This window comes from Lontra canadensis, unplaced genomic scaffold (genome assembly GCF_010015895.1).
Source record: "Lontra canadensis isolate GAN:19392208 unplaced genomic scaffold, GSC_riverotter_1.0 scaffold87, whole genome shotgun sequence".
Lineage (NCBI taxonomy): Eukaryota > Metazoa > Chordata > Mammalia > Carnivora > Mustelidae > Lontra > Lontra canadensis.
In genome coordinates, this window is record NW_022631081.1 from 5,546,873 (window position 1) to 5,568,754 (window position 21,882).

General features: G+C 42.9%; 1 protein-coding gene across 3 annotated transcripts in view; it reads right to left on the bottom strand.

Annotated features, from left to right (window-relative positions):
- The window catches only part of PISD (phosphatidylserine decarboxylase), a 42,012-nt gene that overhangs the window by 13,091 nt on the left and 7,039 nt on the right, over nucleotides 1-21,882 (bottom strand). For 2 of the 3 annotated variants that reach the window (XM_032883194.1, XM_032883195.1), the window contains 2 exons: nucleotides 18,431-18,510; nucleotides 14,766-14,941 (listed from right to left, as the gene is read on the bottom strand). In XM_032883194.1, coding sequence (XP_032739085.1) covers nucleotides 14,766-14,941; nucleotides 18,431-18,510 — 256 coding nt within the window. Of the gene's footprint in view, nucleotides 1-14,765; nucleotides 14,942-18,430; nucleotides 18,511-21,882 lie in introns of those variants that run through there. The other variant, XM_032883199.1, reaches the window with a different exon arrangement.

Below are 21,882 nucleotides of genomic sequence, written 5' to 3' on the forward strand. Positions count from 1 at the left end.
TCATAAAAGTCTGGCCAAGGAGCCAGGACAAGCATGAGGTGCCCTAGGAGATCTCTTCATCTGAAAGCTTCTCCCAGCCCTGCCAAACTCCCCCCTCAAACGTGAAAATGTTTCTTAGCAGTCCCACCAGCAGCTCCTGGAAGAGGGGGCCCAGAAGAGGGGTGGTCTGCAGCATGATAAAGGAAACAAAGTGATTTGTGGAAGAACAGCCTAGCAGAAAGCTCCACACAGGGCCCTGAAGATGTCTGAGTCAGCCACCCTGGACTCCTTCCAGTCCCGAAGCTCAGCTTTGTCTTGTTCCTCATCTTCTTCAGACAGTCCTGGGCTCTTCCACACATTGGCTGCTCAAAGCCTCAGGAGCCAGGCAGTTCCCAAATGGTGAGTGGTACAGGCACAGAGCTCTCCCAGAGGTCGGGGAGGCAGGAAAGAGGCAAAGGCTGGAGGGGGGGGGGGGGGGGGGGGGGGGGGGGGGGGGGGGGCTGGAGCTGGCAACACTCTGTCACAGCCTGAGCAACCTGGGGGAGAGGCTGCCACAGCCCCCTCCCAGGTAGGGGCCCTGAAGCCACTGATACACCCTCCTGCCCTTGAATGAGCCCAAGATTCTCTGAGGACAGAGCTGGGCTGTAAAGTAAACTGTATTTGAGTGGGCAAGGAGGATCTACTTCCCTGCCAACTTGACTGTCCACTTCAACATCCACATTTCCTCAACACCTGTTAGGCAAGAAGTATAACAGTCTAGGCATACCTCAGAGATGGTTTGGTTCCAGCCTACTGCAACAAAACAAGTATCACAATAAAGCAAGTCAAATGAATTTTTTTATTTCCCAGGACACATAAAAGTTCTGTTTATGCTATACTATATATTAGTATATTAAATATGCAATAGCATTATATCTAAAAAAAGCAATGTACACGGGGTGCCCGGATGGCTCAGCTGTCTAAGTGTCTGCCTTGGGCTCAGGTCATGATCTGGAGATCCTGGGATCAAGCCCCACAATGGGCTCCCTGCTCAGTGGGGAGTCTGCTTCTCCCTCTCCCTTTGCCTCTACCTCTGTCCCCCGCTCGTGCTCTCGCTCTCTCACATTAATAAAATCTTTTTTTTAAAGCAATGTATTTAATTTAGAAATACTGCTAAAAAAAATGTTAGCTATCATCTGTGCTTTCAGCAAGTTGTAGTCACTGATCATAGATCACCATAACAAATATAATAATGAAAACGTTTGAAATATTGCGAGTATTACCAAAATATGACACCGGGACACAAACTGAGCAAATGCTGTTGGAAAAATGGCACTGACAGACTTCCTGGACATAGGGTTGCCACCAACCTTCTATTTGTAAAATGAATGCAATTATCTCTGGAGCACAATAAAGCAAAACACAATAAAATAGGAGTGCCCAGATGTACTGACTCTACTCCCTGCCAGCATGGGACAAGGTATTTACACATACATCCTTCTCATTTAACAGCCTTATGAGGAACTTAATAGCAGCCTGTTTACAGAAGATAAGAATAAAGCTATAGTGACTACATAAAGTTGTAAAAAGTGCAGATCGTGCTCAATACTGTCCAGGGTCCCAGACACCACAGCACAGCCAATGGGGCTCCGGGCGGGTGGGCAGGAGCAAGGACACAGGGCAATTGTGTGGGCACAGGCTGCTCTGTCCTCATTCCTTTTCACAAACTGGAATGCTGTACCATACATTTTTTAAGGTTCTGAACTAAGGCTGGAAATCAGAAAGCAGTGCTAACACAGGAAGTGAGCGTGGATGCGGCTCCAGCTGCTCCTGACTGCGGCCTATTGTCTACGTGGCTGGTCCCTGTACGCCTCAACCTTGCCACAAGCCCCCATGGCCAGGCCAAAATTGAACAACAAAACCAAGTTGTTGTTATGCTCAGATACGAACTAAAGTATTTAGAGTTGGAAGTTTCACAATGACTGTAATGTACTTTCAAATGGTTCAGAGAAAAAAAAAATATCTATGTGTGTGTATGTGTATATATATATATATTTAGAGAGAGAGACATAAAGCAGATATGATAAAACATTAACTGTTCAATCAAGAGGTGTGTATGTGGGTATATGTCTATTCTCTCAACTTTTCTACTCTGTTCAAAAATGTTCACAATGTGAGAGTTGGAACAGTTTGCTTTATACCACAGAAAATTCTGGGAAGCCTGGGTGGCTCAGTTTGTTAAGTGGCTGCCTTTGGCTCAGGTTGTGATGATCCCAGTGTCCTGGGATCGAGTCCCACATCTGGCTCCTGGCTCAGCAGAGAGCTTGCTTCTCCCTCCCACTCTGCCTGCTGCTCTTCCTGCTTGTACTCTCCCTCTTTGTTAAATGAATAAATAAAACCTTAAAAAAAATTCTTTTGAAAAAAGGAGGGGGGCGCCTGGGTGGATCAGTGGGTTAAAGCCTCTGCCTTCGGCTCAGGTCATGATCCCAGGGTCCTGGGATCGAGCCCACATCGGGCTCTCTGCTCAGCAGGGAGCCTGCTTCCTCCTCTCTCTGCCTGCCTCTCTGCCTACTTGTGATCTCTGTCAACTAAATAAATAAAATCTTTTAAAAAAAATAAATAAACCACAGAAAATTCTCTAAATTCTGTTACTGGGGAGAAAAACCCAAGACCACATTCCATCTGCAGAGCTGCTCCTGCTCTTCAGTGAGGCAGGACAGCCAGGCCTGCCTCAGCACCCACTGCTGCCACTTCACACGGAGGGCCTCAGGACCAAACCACTTATTTGCTGTCCACACAGCCCGGGTATATTCACACCCCCAAAGCCAGGCTCCAGGCTGGAGACAGCCCTTTGCACCTGATATGTCAGGTGCCAATCACATAGGCCCAGCCCTCTCTGTAGAGTCACATCAGAGGCCAGCAGGAAGAGGGACAGGAGGACAGCTTCCTCCCTAAAGAGCCCACCACGTCCACCAGGCCAGTTTTCCCACCACACGGATTTCTGTCCTTAGGTCCAGTGGTCAAGGAAGAAAGGACAGCCTGGAAACGCTGGAGACTGAGGGGAGTCTGTCACTGGATGTCATCCTGCATGGAGCTCAAATCACCTAGGTGTTCACAGGAAACCCTGGAGTCAGCAGGCTGCAGAGCTATGTGCACGACCAACTTCCACCCCACCTTGTTAAGAAGTGCCCATGAAGGTTTTGGTTCCCTTACTGACAACAAGGACAAAAGGACAACAAGGACACAAAAACAGAGTATCTGGAATCACAAATGCCACACAAACTCAGAACATGTGACAGCTCCAGGCACACCTGGTTGCCTTCTATCCCCTGTGCTGTTCACTCAAAGCCAGCTCTCTGCAGAGACCCGAGTCAACCACCCTCCTTTCTAAGGCCGAACACTAAGGCCTAGGCAGCCTAACTGAAGAGGCACTTTGACCACAAACCCAGAGCTTTTCCATCATCGTGATTTCTTTTTTTTTTTTTTAAGATTTTATTTATTTATTTGACAAAAAGAGATCACAAGTAGGCAGAGAGGCAGGCAGAGAGAGGGAGGAAGGGAAGCAGGTTCCCTGCTGAGGAGAGAGCCCGATGCAGGGCTTGATCCCAAGACCCTGAGATCATGACCTGAGCCGAAGGCAGTGGCTTAACCCACTGAGCCACCCAGGCGCCCCACATCGTGGATTTCTGAAAAGAAACTCCTGGAAGCAGCCATACTACCGGTGCCCTGACTGCCTCGGCTCCTGCTCTAAGGGCAGGGCGTCTTCATGGCTTAACAAGGCTGGGAGCCCCGTTTTTGGAGCAGCATGGATTCCTTGCTCCATCCCATTCAGTGTAAATGTAAAAATTACAAATACTCTGAGCCAATATAAACAGAACAAATGTGAAAAATGCTGAGGTCGACTCACATTTAAAGAAAAGCTTAAGTTACAACCTGAATTAACATACCAGGGTCTAGCTGTTCCCTATTTTTCCCACAGCTCTATGTGAAGAGCTACTCCACCCCTCCATCTGCTCAAGTCAGAAATCCTGAATCCCTTCCCACCTCCCTGCATCCAAATCCTTCATTACATCCTGTCCACTCTCCCCTCAAAACACACCCAGAATCAAGGCCTTCCCTACCCCAAGCTCCCACTCTGACCCAAGTACCCCCCGTTTGCACTTTCTCTCTCTCCCTCTAAAATAAAATGAAATAAAATAAAATAGGAGATAGATGTCCACAAGGGTGCCATGACCATCCAATGGGAAAAGGACAGTCTTTCCTACTAATGGTGCAGGGAAAACTGATAACCACATTCAAAAGAATAAAGTTGGACACTTATCTTACACCATTAAAAAAGAAACCCTTAACTAGGGGCCATTGGGTGGCTCAGCTGGTTAAGCATTTGCCTTTGGCTCAGGTCATGATCCCGGGGTCCTGGGGTCAAGCCCCACAAATGTATCAAAAACCTAAACATAAGACCTAAAACTTTTTAAGTATTTTGCTTATTTGACAGAAAGAGACACAGTGAGAGAGGGAACACAAGCAGGGGGAGTGGGAGAGGGAGAAGCAGGCTTCCTATCAAGCAGGGAGCCCGATGCAGGGCTTGATCCCAGGACCCCAAGATCATGACCTGAGCCGAAGGCAGACGCTTAACAACTGAGACACCCAGGTGCCCCAGGACCTAAAATTTTTTTTTTTTTTTAAGATTTTATTTATTTGACAGAGACACAGTGACAGAGGGAACATAAGCAGGGGGAGTGGGAGAGCAAAAAGCAGGCTTCCTGCCAAGCAGGGAGCCCGATGTGGAGGTTCGATCCCAGGACCCTGGGATCATGACCTAAGCCGAAGGCAGACACCTAATGACTGAGCCACCCAGGTGCCCTAAAATTTTTCTTAAAAAAAAAAAAAAAGAAAAAAAAAAAAAGACCTAAAAATACCTTAGAAGAAAACAGGAAAAAATCTTCACAATATTGGATTCAGCAGTGACTTCACAATATTGGATTCAGCAGTGACTTCTGGAATAGGACACCAAAAACAAAGGCAATAAATGTAAAAACAAATAAACTAGACTTCATCAAAATTAAAAACTTTTGTATATCAAAACATACTATTAAGAGAGTGAAAGCAGGGACGCCTGGGTGGCTCAGTTGGTTAAGCGGCTGCCTTCAGCTCAGGTCATGATCCCAGCGTCCTGGGATCGAGTCCCACATCAGGCTCCTTGCTCGGCAGGGAGCCTGCTTCTCCCTCTGCTTCTGCCTGCCTCTCTGTCTGCCTGTGCTTGCTCACTCTCTCTCCCTCTGTCTCTGACAAATAAAAAAAAAAAAAAAGAGAGTGAAAGCACAATTTATGGGAAAAAATATCTGCAAACACATATATCTGGTAAGGGTCTAACATCCAGAATATACAAAGAACTCTTACAACTCAACAACAAAAAACCAACCACCCAATGTAAAAATTAGCAAAGAAGTTGAAGAAACAAACATTTATTCAAAGAAGCTATATAAACAGCCAATAAGCACGTGAAAAAGATGCACAACATCATTACTCATTAGAGAATGCAAATCAAAACCACACTGAGATGCCACCTCACAGCCACTAAAAGCTATCATCAAAGTGAGTAAGTGTTGGCAGGGATATGGAGAAACTGGAATCCTCCGCACTGCTAGTGGAAACCTAAAATGGCATGGCCGCTGTGGGAAAGTCTAGCAATCCTTCTAAAAGTTAAACACTTATGACCATGTGATCCAGCAATTCTACTCCTAGGTACACACCCAAAAGAGCTGAGAGCAATGACTCCAGCGTGTTCTTGTACACACTGTGTTCACAGCGGCACTATTCACAACAGCCAACAACCCAGTAGAAACAAGCCAGTATCTATCAACAGATGACTGGATAAATGAAATGTGGTATACATCCATACAATGGAATATTACTCAACCTTAAAAAGAAGTGAAACTCCAATAGATGCTACAACATGTATACCTCTTGAAAAATATAGGGCAAATGTCTGATTCCACTTATATGAAGTACCTAGAATAGGCAAATTCACAGAGACAGAACTGGTGGTGACTAAGGGTGGCAGAAGCCGGGGGCAGAAGAAAAAAACAGTATTGTTTAATGAGTACAGAAGTTTCTGTTTGGGACAATGAAAATGTTCTAGAAATAGACAGTGGTAATGGAAAGTACTACGAATGTACTTACTACCACTGAATCGTGTACACTTAGAAGTGGTTAAAATGGTGAATTTTAACCACCCAAATTCATATGTTGAAGTCCTAATTCTTAAAGCAAAGGCATCTGGAGATGGGGCCTTTGGGAGATAATGAGGTCATGAGGGTAGTTTATCAAAGAGTGAAAAAAGAAAATAAAAAGATCAAGACTGTGGGTAAGTACACAACACCAAAATATTCTGGGAGGAGAGGAAGAGAGTTGCTGTTAGAGCAAAGAGCAAAATGACTTAGAGAGGTGAGGAGAAGGCAAAGATGCAGGAGGGGTTTGGGGAGAGCACACCGACGAACACAAAGCCAGAGACACAGAGAATGAAGAGACAATGAGAAGAGTGTACCACAGAAGTGAGGCGAGAAAGGGTATCTCCACGTCCCTCTCCTCATTCCTCTCCTCGAGCTGCACTCCCCAGAGATTATGGATCGATAGTTTCATGTTAATGTGACCTGTGACCTCTCCTTTCCTCCAAACACTTCTCTCAGCCAGTGAGGAAAGTGAAATCACTGGTTAACACCTATAAAGGACATGCTGGATGGCTGCAGCATACAGAAGGGGGCTCTGACTGAACTCAAAGCACAGGGGCAAAAGGGCAGGCAGTGCCTTACCACTGTAACAAAGGGGTAGAAGAGTCTTAAATGGTGGTGACAGCTTCTATAAGCAGTCATTCCTGATATACAACTGTAATATTGTGGTTTGTAAAAAATATGTATTTGGTCATTCATCTGAGCAGAGCACATTTCTCATAAATAATTGGTCGCTGTTCCTGGCTCTCAGCTCCCAAAACCCTTGGAATTTCCTGAGTGACAAGAGCAATGGAAGCATCTTTTGTTATACTGTGTGGTCTTCTGTCTTCGGCTCCTAAAATCATTTGACAGCCATAAAACTGAAATGGGTGTTTTGTTAATCATAACAACTCTCTCTCCATCACTACTGGATTTATATTAATGAGTTGACTTCTCGAAATCCTGTAAGGATAAGGAACTGACCACAAAAGAGAGGGGGAACTTTCAGACCCACGCCCTGACCTCGGGGGAGGGGAGAGGGACTAGAGGCTGAATCAATCACCACTGACCAGTGGCTTAATTAATCATTCATACCTATGTAATGAAACCTCCATAAAAACCAAAAAAGATGGGGTTCAAAGTGCTTCCAGGCTAGGGAACCAGAAGGCTTTTATGTGCCACCGTACAGAGCCCCATACTCCATGAGAACAGAAGTTCCTTCTTTTAAGACCTCACCCTAGGTATCTCTATCTGGCCGTTGATCAGTAACCTTCAATATCCTTTGTAATAAACTGGTAAACTAGCAAGTAAAATGTTTCTCTGAGCCCTGTGAGCTGCTCTAGCAAATTAGCTGAACCTAAAAAAAAGGTTATGGAGACCTGCGATTTATAGCCGTTCAATCAGAAGCACCTGGACTTGGAACTGGCATCTGAAGAGTTAGGAAGGCAGTCTTGTAGGACTGAGTTCTTAACCAGTAACTCAAAGGGGGGGGGGGTGGAACCTCCAACCTATAGCTAGTCAGTCAGAAGCACAAGTAACAACTTCTGAAAGCACCTGGGGGGGAGGGACAGTCTTGTGGGACTTGAGCCCTTAATCTGCAAAATAGGATGCTATCTCTGGGCAGATAGTGTCAGAACGGAGCTGAACTGTAGGACACCCAGTTGGTGTCAAGGGCCCTGCTTATTGGTGTAGTGAAACACAACCTCCCCCACCCCACAAGCACACACATTGGAATTGGTTCTTTTTTTTTTTTTTTTTTTTTTTTTATTTGACAGGCAGAGATCACAAGTAGACAGAGAGGCAGGCAGAGAGAGGAAGGGAAGCAGGCTCCCTACTGTGCAGAGAGCCCAATGCGGGGCTCGATCCCAGGACCCTGGGATCATGACCTGAGCCGAAGGCAGCGGCTTAACCCACTGAGCCACCCAGGCGCCCCTGGAATTGGTTCTTTAAGGATAAAACAGACCCCTTCAAGTGTCCCTGCTGAAATGAGTTCTGCTTGTTTGTAATGAAACCCAAATGACTACATCAATAAAGAGCTAGGTTCTTGAAGGTGGAGAACCAGAAAGGAGGGAGCTATGCAGAAAACTCCGTAAGGGATGCCTGGGTGGCTTATTTGGGTAAGCATCTGCCTTTGGCTCAAGGTCATGATCTCAGGGTCCTGGGATAGAGGACTGCATTCTCCCTTTTCTGCTCCCCCTGCTTGTACGTGCTCTCTCACTCTCTGACAAATAAATTAAAAAAAAAAAATCTATGAATAAATAAATAAGTATATCCCATCTGTTAAAATCTCTTAAACGACAAATCTAATTCATAGTGACAGAAAGCAGATCAGTGATTGCCTTGGAGCCATGGGTGGATACTGACTACAAAGGGGCACATGTTCGCTATCTTGAGTGCGGTACTGATTACACAGGTATATATACTTACCAAAAAAACCCCAATGAAATGATACACGGATGAATGGAACAGAAGAGAGTCCAGAAATAAACCCACACTTACACAATCTGTAATAAAGGAGGTGAGAATAGACAGTGGAGAAAATGCCAACTCTTTAAATAGTTCTGGGAAAACTCAACAGCCACATGAAAAAGAATGAAATTGGTCCACTTTATTATACCATATACAAAAATAAACTCAAAATGAATTAAAGTCCTAAAAGTAAGACCTGAAACCATAAAACTCCTAAAAGAAAGCATAGGCATAAACTCTAAGGTGTTGATCCTGCAATATTCTTTTGAATCTGTCTCCTCAGGCCAGGGCAACAAAAGCAAAATTAAACAACTGGGACTACATCAAATTAAAAAGTTTTTGCACAGCAAAGGAAAACCATCAACAAAAAAGAAAAGGCAACCTATTGAATGGGAGAAGACAGTTGCAAATGATACATCTGGTAAGGGGTTAACATCCAAAATATATAAAGAATTTCTACAACTTGACACCAAAAGAAGTCAGTCAATTAAAAAGTGGGCAGAAATTAACATCATTAATCATCAGGGACATGCAAATCAAAACCACAACTTGTTATCACCTCACACCTGTCAGAATGGCTAATATCAAAAAGACAAGAAATAATAAGTGTTGGCAAGGATGTGGAAAATAGGGAACCCTCGTGCACTATTGGTAGAAATGTAAATTGTTGCAGTCACTGTGGAAAACAGTCTGAGAATTCCTCAAAAAATTAAAACTAGAACTATCATACAACCCAGCAATTCCACTCCTGGGTATTTATCTGAAGAAAATGAAAATACTAATTCAAAAAGATACATGCACCCCTATATTCACTGCAACAGTATTTACAATAGCCAAAATATGGAAGCCACCTAAATGTCCACAGATAAATGAATGGATAAAGAAAATGTAGTATATACACATGGTGGAATATTATTTAGCCACAAAAAAAGAATGAAATCTTGGCATTTGTGACAACATGGATGTACATGCAAGGTACTATGCTAAGTGAAATAAAGACAAATACTGTATGATTTCACTTATATGTAGAATCTAAAAACCAAAAAAAAAGCAAAACAGAAACCGACTGGGGCACCTGGATGGCTCAGTTGGTTGAGTGTCTGACCTCCAGGTCATGAACTCGAGGTCCTAGGATCGAGCCCCAAGTCAGGCTACCTGCTCAGCAGGGAGTCTGCTTCTCCCTCTGCCCCTCCCCCTACTCTCTCTCTCTCTCTCTTTCTCCCTCTCTCTCTCAAATAAAAATCTTTAAAAGAAATTTTTTAAATAAAAAAATAAAATAAAAAAGCAACAATGAACTATATGCTTAAAAAGGGTATGTTTTACTATATGGAAATAATACCTCAGTAAAGTTAACTTAAAAAATTAAATCATCGGGTTGCCTGGGTGGCTGGCTCAGTCAGTTAAGCATCTGCCTTCCACTCGGGTCAATATCCCAGGGTCCTCCCTGCTTAGTGGGGAGCCTACTTCCGCCTCCCACTCCCGCTGCTTATGCTCGCTCTCTGTCAAATAAAAATGTTTTTAAAAAATTAAATCATCATAGCAACATTATTTACAATGGCCAAGACATCGAAATAACCTAAGTGTCCAACGGATAACACACACACACACACACACACACACACACACAATGTATATAGGTACATACATACAATAGAATATATTATTCAGCCAGAAAAAATGAGGAAATCCTATACTTGCAACAACATGGATGAACCCTGTAAGCATTATGCTAAGTGAATTAAGTCAGAAAAAGCAAGACAAATACTGCATGATTTCATTTATATGTGGAATCTAAAAAAACAAAAGGTTAAAAAAAGAAAGAAAGAAAAGAAAAAGGACAAGAAAAAGAAAAAGAAAAAGAAAAAGGAAAAAAACCAAACTTGAAGGAAAAGAAATCAGACTCCAGGGAGTGGAAGGACACAGGGAATTGGAAGAAGGTCAAAAAGTATAAACTTCCAGTTACAAGAGAAATAAGTACTAGTGATGGAACGTACAACCTGAAACCTAAGAGCCAACACTGCTGTCTATCACAGAGGAAAGTACAGCGAGGTAATCCTAAGAGTTTGGGAAAAGTTTTTTTCTTTTTTTCTTTCTTCTTTTTTTAAAATTATATCTAGAGAGATGATGGATGTTTGCTGAATCTATTCTGACAATCATTTCGCAATATATGTAAATCAAACCATCATGCTATATACTTTAAACTTACATAGCGATGCATGTCAAAATTAAATCACCTTTGAATAGCCAAAAAATATGTAAGTAGAAACATTCTGTAAAGATACGCTAATGTTAAAAATGCTTGCCTGCTTCTGAAGAGTGGAGATGAAACTAGTAGAAGGGGCAGAGAGTGGAAGACATCTTTATATGTAACCCTTCATTAGTATTTGAATTTGTACATGATTGTGTTTTATTTAAAAATTTTAAAACTATCTCATTTAAAATAAAAATTAACAATACATATTCCTAAATACCCCAAACCCCAAAAGGGCTAAGTTCCCCAAAATGTGAACTGTGGTTTCCTGTGAGTTGTACAATCCTGGGTCATCACTGTTTCATCTTCACATTTTATAATGCTTTCTAATTTTAAAAAAAGTGAGCTATTTCCCTGTTGGGGAAAGTGATGCCATATAAATATAAAGACAGAGCGGAGCTGCTGGAACCTGGATGCTTCTGAACACTCTCAACAGGCTACTCACTTTGCTGCTCGTTACAGAGTTTCCTTCATCCCATCAAGCAAACACATAGGCTTCATTTCTACTCAGCCAACTGCATGAGCTTTTTTTGCGTACATGACTCTTAGAGCAAGCAAAGATTTTCTTAGACCTATAAAAACAGAACCTAGTGGGCGCCTGGGTGGTTCAGTTGGTTAAGCACCTGCCTTTGGCTCAAGTCATGATCCCCGGGTCCTGGGATCAAGTCCCACATCAGGATCCCTGCTCAGGGACGCCTGGGTGGCTCAGTTGGTTAAGCAGCTGCCTTCGGCTCAGGTCATGATCCCAGCGTCCTGGGATCAAGTCCCGCATCAGGCTCCTTGCTCGGCAGGGAGCCTGCTTCTCCCTCTGCCTCTGCCTGCCATTCTGTCTGCCTGTGCTTGCTCTCTCTCTCTCTCTGACAAAGAAATAAAATCTTAAAAAAAAAAAAAAAAAAAGGATCCCTGCTCAGCAGGGAACCTGCTTCTCTCTCTACCCTTCCCTTATGCTCATGATCTCACTCTCAAACAAATAAGATCTTTTAAAAAAATAAGGAAGGGGGTGCCTGGGTGGGTCAGTCATTAAGCTTCTGCCTTTGGCTCAGGTATGATCCCAGGGTCCTGGGATTGAGTCCCATGTCAGGATCCCTGCTCAGTGGAAAGCCGGCCTCTCCCTCTCCCACACCCCCTGCTTGTGTTCCCTCTCTCGCAGTGTCTCTCTCTGTCAAATAAATAAATAAAGTCTTTAAAAAAAAAAAAAAGAACGAACGAACCCAGGAAGATGAAACAGCCTGTCAAGGTGCTACAGCTGAGATCAAGTCTTCAACTGTGTCTGACACCTGCCTCCCCGCTGCCCCTCTGCAAGAGCTGTGCCCTCTCCCCACACCCCTGAGCGGAGTTTGCAGTGAATGAGGCGGCGGCAGTTTGGAGTTATGGTTTCTTCTATACTGTTGGAAAGGGAAGTGAAGGGAGAAGGGAGGACAAGGGAGGGAGGAAGGAAGGAAGGGAGGCAGGGAGGAAGGAAGGAAGGGAGGCAGGAAGGAAGGACAGACTTAAATTGAAATAAAGGAACGATATGGGGGAGGGGGTTGGAAAGATATGGGTATAAATCCTTAGAGTCCCAGGGGCTCATCTTGGCATAAGTACCAGCCAGTCCTCTTTCAAGCGCTAGAGATGCCACACTTGACCCAGGGATATGAAGAGATTATATTCCAGCAAAATTAGCAGCAGCAGTTTTCATCTGCCATTCAAAAAAAGAGCCCTGAAGGGAACTTTACAGCTCATCTGCCCATGATTCCTAAATCTGGCTTATCATCAGAATCACTGAAGGGACTTTTTAAAAACAAAGATCTTGAGCTCACCCAAACTTTCTAAATTTCCAGGGGTGAGATCAAAGAATCCGTATTTTTTAAAGCTCCCCAACAATTCTGATGATCGACCAGATTAGGGTACTCTCATTTTTCATGAGATGACAGTGATTAGATGAGGCAGGGGCAGAACTAGGATCCAGTTTGAAACTGCCAGTCAGCACTCTCCCTTCTCACAACCTACTGTCTCTCCTGAAATCCTACAATGTCTACTCAGAGTCCAACCATTTCCCCTTCAGTGAAGTGAAATGCTGGCATCCTGCCTGTAAACCCAACAGTCCTGTGCCCATTTTACTCCAGCAGAAGAACAGTATCTAACTGAAACCCAGCCCTTAACCAATAGGGGCTTCAGATCTCACGCTCCACGGGGCCACTCAGATCCAGGCCCTAGAACTTATAAGCCAATCAAACCTGTCCTCCCTACAAATGGTTGTCTTTCAGGTATTGGCTCCTACATGGCAGTAATACTAATTATGCAAATGGTGAATGCTAAAAAAAAATACTACTGACATTAGTCTTTATGATTTTGGAAGTCACAGATTTCTTCCAAATGTAGATTCTCTTGGAAGACCTTTGAAATGGGTGGGAATTTGCTGAACAAGCATGCAAAGTTTGTCACAGCGTGACTCAGTCTGCAAACACATGGGGTCAGAGAGAAGCTACCTTGGGTCGAACACTTAAGTGGTGTCATATGATCACAATCTAACAAGTAGTTTATTAGCATAAAGGAAAAGGTATATTTACAGAGGAAACCACCAATGTCATGGGAAATAGAGTACAGAAAATTTTAAAAGTGTGACTCACATACTACACAATTATCCTTTGCCAAAAGGATTTTGTCATATACTACCAGAAGACAAAAAACCTTTTTTCTTTTTTGGTCTGAGATAGGCTACTATAAAGTCCAAGAATGTACGAACAGGCCAAAAAAAGGGTAGATATACATGGGCAAGCAAAAAGGTACCTCTTGGGGTAACACCCACATCTGGATCTGTAGGGCCAGCTGACTAAGTCACAGTTTTACAGGTCTGTTGGAAATCAGAGGAAATCTTTACACTGTATTCTCCTGGAGGAAGAGGGTCTAAACCAAAGTTCAAAATAGGATTGTGGGAGGAAGCCTGTAATGCAGCATGTAATGCCAATGCCAACAAATATTCCTAGATAAACTCTGCTCGAGCTAGAAGGAATCTCAAGAGGGGTTCCAATCCAGCCTGCCTTAAAGTTGTTTACACTACTTGTAGCATAGTCACACAGAGGACTGGACGGCAAGTGACATGTTCACACAGCTATTGAGGGACATGGTTGGGACTCGCCTTCAGAACCCACATGCCACTGGCCACTGGATTCAAACGAGCTGAATTACCAATATAGAGAGGTTCATGAAGAAACCCAAATGCATCATTCCAAATGCCATAAAGTCTCTACTTTCACTCCCCCCACTTTTGCCCAGGCTATGAGATCTACTGATGTTTCAGATTTTTCATTTATTACACTATGGCTGAATAGAAGGCATTTTTAAATTTACACCTTAACGTTCAATTTCAACATTTACTGAATGTCTGCTCCGAGTTAGGTATCATCCTGGGCCACCAGAGTGCAACTGAATAAGACAGTTCATTGTACGTCATGCATGGCTCAACAACATCAAAGCCTGCCCTGTTGTGGGGGAAGCATTTCAAGCAGTAACAATAAAGTAATTTGATTCTTTCAGTCTGGTTCCTGGTAAGAACTTAACCACATCACAAAAGTCCCACCGTTTCAGCTTATCCTCAGAGCAGGGCATAAACGACTAGGCTGTCAGGCCCCACACAAGGCATGAACTCTGAGGACTGCAACTGCAGGTAATTGCTACTCAGAGCCCCTGGGGAGACCAGGGGTAGGTGTGGACGCAGAAAAGAAGCCCAACATGACGCCAAAGGCATAACCTCTGTGTCTGACCAAAAGCCCACTGGAGACACGAGCTCTAAAGAAGCACATTTCATTTTTTCAAACATTTCAACTTTGAGGCAATTTAAAAGGTGACAGACAGTTGTGCTAAATGAGAACTCAAGGTGGTTCCACCTTTATTCCTACCTCCCAGTGACCAGCAAGTTTGGGTGGAATCTCCAACCCCAGCTTCTCCAGCTCTCGCTCCCTGTATTTCTCATATTGCCGGTAACCTGCATACCCGCCTCCTGTCACCAACAGAATGGGCAGGGGACGCAGCAGAAATAAGGTACGAGCAGGGGCAGTGTGGACTCTTCTGGCATCTGTAACAAAAAAAAAAAAAGGAAAATTTTGAGACTGGGAGAAGGGACAAGGATGAGTCATGCAAACGGCACTAAAACAAGGTCCAGGAAATACCAGTGCATTGTTGATAGGCAGGTGCGGCCTTGAGTCACTATTAAGACCCTTCTGGGGTCACCTGTGTGGCTCAGTTGGTTGGGCAGCTGCCTTTGACTCAGGTCATGATCCCAGGGTCCTGGGATTGAGCCCCACATCTCTGCTCAGTGAGAAGCCTGCTTCCCCACTCTCCTTCTGCCCCTCCTCCAGCTTGTGCTCTCTCTCGTTCACTCTGTTTCTCAAATAAGTAAAATTAAAAAAAAAAAAAAAGGAATAAAAAAAAAAAAGACCTTCTGTCTCCAAATTCTACCAATATGTAAGGGACAAACATCTTTGGGCGTGTGTGCGTGTGTGTGTGTGTGTGTGTGTGTTTTATTTTTTATTTTTTAGATTTTAGATCTTATTTATTTTACAGAGAGAAAGAGAGAGAGAAAACAAGCAGGGGGAGCAGCAGAGGGAAAAGGAGAAGCAGACTATCCGCCAAGCAGGGAGCCCAATGCAGGGCTCAATTCTAGGACCCTGGGATCATGACCTGAGCAGAAGGCAGACACTTAAGTGACTGAGCTACCCAGGTGCCCAAGGGACAAGCATCTTTCCTATGAAACTACAATGCACCTCAATTGCGACCACAGCCAGAGAATGTAAGATGAAAACACTGAATTACAAAGAGGTCAAGAAACTAATCAAGGTTGCCAGGCTGGCTACCACCAGATCCAGAACTGGGTATCAGGCACCATTTCTCACCCAGGACTATCTGACCTTACTTCTACAATCCAGACCCAAATCTGACTAGACACAAGTATTCTCAAATGCAAACTCCCATAAGATCTTACGATTCAATAATAAAAAAAAAGGCAATCCAATTTAAAAACATACACAGGATCTAAATAGGCATTTCTCCAAAGAGGATACACAGATGGCCAATAAACATATGAAAAGATGCTCAACATCTACTATTGGTTGAACTGTATCCCACCCCAGAATTCACATGCTGAGTCCTAATTCCCAGTACCCAGAATGTGACCTAACTTGGATACAGGGTCTCTAGAGAAGTAAACAAGATAAAATATGGCCATCATGGTGGGCCCTAACCGGATAACGACTGGTGTCCTAATAAAAAGGGAAAACTTGGAGACAGACATGCTTATAAAGAGAATGCTGTGTGAAGATGAAGGCAGAGATCAGGATGATGCTTCTGTGAGCCAAAGAAGGCAGGAAACCATGAGAAGCCAGACCAGAGGCATGGTACAGGTTCCCCCTCACAACCCTTAGAAGGAAGCAGCCCTGTGACACCTTGATCTCAGACCTCTGGTCTTCAACTTGAGTAAGTTTCTACTATTTAAACCCCTCAGTTTACAGTACTTTGCTAGCACAGCCGTAGCAAACCAACACATCATTAGTAAACAGGAAAATGCAAATCAAAACCATGGTGAGATACCACTTAACACCCACTAGGATGGTTATAATCAAAAAGACAATTAAGTGCTGGCAAAGACGTAGAGAAAGTAGAACACTCATACACTGCTGGTGGGATTTCAAAATGGGCCAGCCACTTTGAAAAACAGTTTGTCAGTTCCTCAAAATGTTAAACATAAAATTACCATTGTGACCCAGCAATTCTGTTATTAGGGATATTTCTGAGAGAAATGAAACCTACATCTACACAAAAACTTATACAAAAATGTTCAGTAGCAGCCAAAAAGTAGAAACAACCCAAATGTCCATCAACTGGTAAATGAATTAAAATGTGGCGTATCCATACAATGGAGTATTATGTGATAACACAAAGGAATAAAGTACCAACACATGATATAACATGAACCTTAAAAACCTTATGTGAAAGAAGCCAACCACAAAAGGCTGCATATTGTCCAGTATAGGACATGAAGTGTCCAGTATAGGAAACATACTAGAGAGACATAAAGTAGGTTAATGGTTGCCAGGGGCTGGGGCCAGGGAGAAATGGGGAGTGATAGTTTAAAGAGTCAAGTGTTGTTACTGGCTTGGGGAAAGTGGTGGGGGGGGGGGGGGGATGAAATTCTAAAATTAATAGTGGTGCTGGTTGCACAATTCTGAATATACTCAAAGCCACTGAACTGTACTTTAAAAAGACGAATTTTATGGTATATGGATTATACCTCAATAATGCTGTTATTAAAACAAAATCTCAAGAGCTGAATCACCAGGAGCCTATACAAAACCAGAGAATACCCTTCTTACCACGTGTGACTTCCAATGGGAGGAAGCTCTCCTGCTCCTGACATCACCAGCTCCTCCCACCATGTTTTGGGTGTTGCTGTTTCTTCTTTTAATGAGCAAGTGTGGGTGTTATTAATCTCTTCCATCTTCTAATTATTCCTAATGAACCCTTACTAGTTTACAACTAAATATTCTGCCTCTGACCAAGAAAGACTGACCATAAAGCAACTTTTTTCCCTCTTTCTGAAATTACTGGTGACAAGCAAAGTGCTATTCCCTCCTCACTGCAGTGAGCCCCCACCCTAGATGGACTAGTCACGTTCCTCTGAATGCTGCCCGCTACACTAGCCCTTTGACTACGTGTCTTGCCTTCTTAGAGGCTTACTTTGCCTCCCCAAAAAGAAGTTGTTAAGTAGAGACAGCCCTCCACTACTGACCACCTCTCTGCTGGACTTGTCACTTTATAAAAGCACAGCTTCTCTGCAGATCCAAGATCATGGCTCAGGTACCGTGGCTCCCCTTCTATTCTTCTCGTGATTCCCATGTGGTCCAGCTTGCAAGTCTTAACTAAATAAGGAACAGCCAGACGTGCTGCTATTAACTACTGTTATAAACGTTTTGTTTTCATTCTCATTAACAAATTTGTTTTATTCCCAAGGTCCTCTCATGGTCAGTTCAAAATGGCTTTCTGGTATGATCGAATAAAAAGGTTATCTTACAGAATCAAGCTCCTTACAAAATCAAAAGTCCATAATCTAGTTTTGATGAGGGTGTGGGGAACTGAGGTACTCATAAGCACCTCGTGCTCATATGCACACAAGCTGGAACAACCCTCCTTGAAGAACAATTTGGCCTAAACGCCATCTTGTAAAATACATAAATCTTCTGCTCCAGCAATTCTAGCTCTACAGATTTATCCTGAAGCTGCACCAAGATATGTTATCACAGAAATGTCTATAGTAGAAAAAGCCTAGAAACAACCTAAAGGTCCAACACCAAATGGTAGTCTTCAACAGAATACTATGCAGCCAGTAAAAATAATGAGTTAATAATCACTAGGGCTCCAGTGATGACTATCTACCATTCTAAGCACCCCCCAGATATAAGATCAGTTAATTCTACTAACAACGCAATGAAATAGGAGCTGTTTATCCCAGTGTACTGATAAGCAAACTGAAGCACAGAGAGGCCAGCACCACCTCTAACTGCCCACTTACTTGTGTAGAAGGCTCTGACAGGCAGCTTCCTTAAGGACTGCAGGAAGTGGCTCACGGCAGTGTTCTCACAGTGAAGGAGGCTATAATCAAGCAAAAATGAACCATTAAACATTTATTTTAAAAAAATGTTTTTTTAAATATTTTATTTATTTGACAGAGAGAGATCACAAGTAGACAGAGAGGCAGGCAGAGAGACCGAGGGAAACAGGCTCCCTGCTGAGGAGGGTCCTGGGACTCGATCCCAGGACCCTGAGATCATGACCTGAGCCGAAGGCAGCGGCTTAACCCACTGAGCCACCCAGGCGCCCTATTTTTTAAAAATTAAAAAAAAAAAAAAATTTTTTTTAAGAAGGCTCCTTGCCCAGCATAGAGCCCAACATGGGGCTTAAATTCACAACCCTGAGGATCAAGACCTGAGCTGAGATCAAAAGTCAGCCGCTTAACTGACCGAGCCATGTAGGAGCTCCTATTTAAAAAAAATTTTTTTAAGATTTTATTTATTTATTTGAGAGAGACAGAGAGAGAGAGAATGAGAGAGTACAGGGATGCCTGGGTGGCTTAGTCAATTAAGCATCTACCTTTAGCTTAGGTCATGATCCCAGGGTCCTGGGATCAAGTCCCATGTCAGGCTCCCAGGGAGCCCATTTCTCCCTCTACCTGCTGCTCCCTCTGCCTACCGCTCCCCTTGCTTGTGTTCTATCTCTGACAAATAAATATTTTTTAGAAATTACTTTAAAAAATGTTGGAGCACCTGGGTGGCTCAGTTGGTTAAGTGACTGACTCATGTCATGATCCCAGGGACCTGGGAATGAACCCCACGTCAAGCTCGCCATTCAGCAGGGAGTCTACATCCCCCTCTCCTTCTGCCCCTTCTCCCTGCTCATGCTCACAGGCTCCCTGGTGCATGCGTGCTCTCTCTCTCTCTCAAATAAATAAATAAAATCTTTTAAAAAGTTTTTTTAAACGTGGATCGATTGGCAAAACTTGAATACAATGTATAGATTCAATAAGTCTTATATCAATCTTAATTTCTTAGTTATGACCACTATACAGTGGTTGTGTGAGAAGATGATCTTGTAGGAAAAAAAGCTGAAAAGTTCATAGTAAAGGAGTACCAAATCTGTAATTTTCTCTCAAGCATTTTACAAAAAAAAAAAAAAAAATATATATATATATATATATATATATATACACACACACACATACACGTGTATACAGAGAGAAGAGGAAGGGAGAATAGTAAAGCAAATGCAGTTGACATTTGGGAAATCTGGGTGAACGGTTTTTGGGAATTCTATTCATTATTTTTATAACTTTTCTGTTAAGTCTGAAACTATTTCACAATAAAGTTATTTTTTCTTAATTAACATAAGATCATAATAGACAGTAAACCCAGCACTCTTACAGAAAGCCTTGTGTTTCCATACCACAAAAGAACAACCGTACTTGTAAACCTATAACTCCTACTCATTAAGGAATCTAATACTGGTAGCTGAAACTTTAAATTTTAAATGTCTGGCCTGGAAAAAAAATGACACAAACAACCACGTGAACTATTCTAATATACTTCATGTTTGGAAGGCTCACTTAATTTAGAATTTTTGAATTCTCTTTTGTGGCTACTTTGCTATTTTGTCAAGCTAGTTTGACAGAGTGAAAAAAAATTACCAACAACTTTTCACAGCTTTCCACTCTAAGAAAACATTTCTTTTTTTTTTTTTAAAGATTTTATTTATTTATTTACTTGACACAGAGAGAGAGAGAGAGAGAGAGATCAATCACAAGTAGGCTGAGAGGCAGGCAGAGAGAGGAGGAAGCAGGCTCCCTGCTGAGCAGAGAGCCTGATGTGGGGCTCGATCGCAGGACCCTAAGATCATGACCTGAGCCGAAGGCAGAGGCTTAACCCACTGAGCCACCCAGGTGCTCCAATAAGTAAAATCTTTTTTTTTTTTTTTTAAAGATTTTATTTATTTATTTGACAGAGATCACAAGTAGGCAGAGAGGCAGGCAGAGAGAGAGGAAGAAGCAGGCTCCCAGCTGAGCAGAGAGCCCAATGTGGGGCTCGATCCCAGGACCCTGGGATCATGACCCGAGCCGAAGGCAGAGGCTTCAACCCACTGAGCCACCCAGGCGCCTGATAAGTAAAATCTTTAAAAAAAAAAAAAAAAAAAAAGGAAAGCATTCATCAACTTTTAAAAATTGGATCTCCCCTAATCAAAGAGGAAATATTTCCCTTTCAATTCAGATAGCACTTCGGTTTCACCCTAATTTGACCTGAAATCTGAAGTAAAGAAACTCCTTGCCAGTAAGCACTTCTTTCTCTGCTGGAGCCCTTTATGATAGAAGCAGTAATTTAATAAACATCTACATTGTCACTTTTGTGGAAAACAGAACTCTGTGTATGGTCTTCCTACAATAATATTTACTTTCATGGATATTTAGTATTTACATCTTATATAAATAGTCTGCAAACATGATCAGAATTGACTTAAAAACACCCTCACAGCATGGTGCTAATATGGCTAATGTGATGAACCTGATACTCCAATAGGCAAGTCAGGTTTGTATGGAGATAAAATATGGGACCATGATAATCACCACCACAAAGGCCAGAGAGACGTACAGCTACTAACACAAAAAAGGGTGAGGTTTCACGGGCTCTCTTCTCAGCGGGGAGCCTGCTTCCCTCCCCCCACTGCCTGCCTGCCTGCCTGCTTGTCATCTCTGTCAAATAAATAAATAAAATCTCTAAAAAAAAAAAAAAAGGGCGATGTTTCAGTATATGATGTTCTTTCAGCACTGAACAATGCTCATTTCTTAGACTAAAAACTCCCACTACAAAAGCTAAAAGCCTCAAACCCTGCTTTCCAAAAAGAATTAGAAGAAGTATAAATCTGACTAAAGGTACATTGTTGTCTTCTATACACTGCTGTGTTATGTGTCCCAGAATGAATGCTGAACCCCCCAACTAAAAGGATGTCTGTATACTGTTGAATAAGGCTTCTTTTTTCCCTCCCTTAGCTGGGGGAGGTATGAATCAGAGAGAATCATCTATCCACTGGAACCAGACACACGGCACACAGGTGGTTTCTCTTGCATGTAGGTCTTCCCCCTTGGCAGCCCTACTCCAGAACACAGAGCTCGGCTCTCTTGTATACCGCCTTAGCCTCAGCTCCTGGAAAAAATGCCCAGCAAATGCGCCATTACACCAGTTTGTCTTTTATTACTGGACTGTTTCTATCCTCATATAAACCCTATACTTTCTCTAATCTTACATAAACACTGTCCACCATGCATCCTTGTCTAGCTTCCACCCCACCCCACTTTTCTTCTCCTTCGTAACAAGCTCTTAAAAAGAGCTAGGTTCACTCTCAACCATAAAAATCCTAGAAGAGAACACAAGCAATAATTTCTCTGACATCAGCTGTAGCAACTTTGTTCTAGATAGGCCA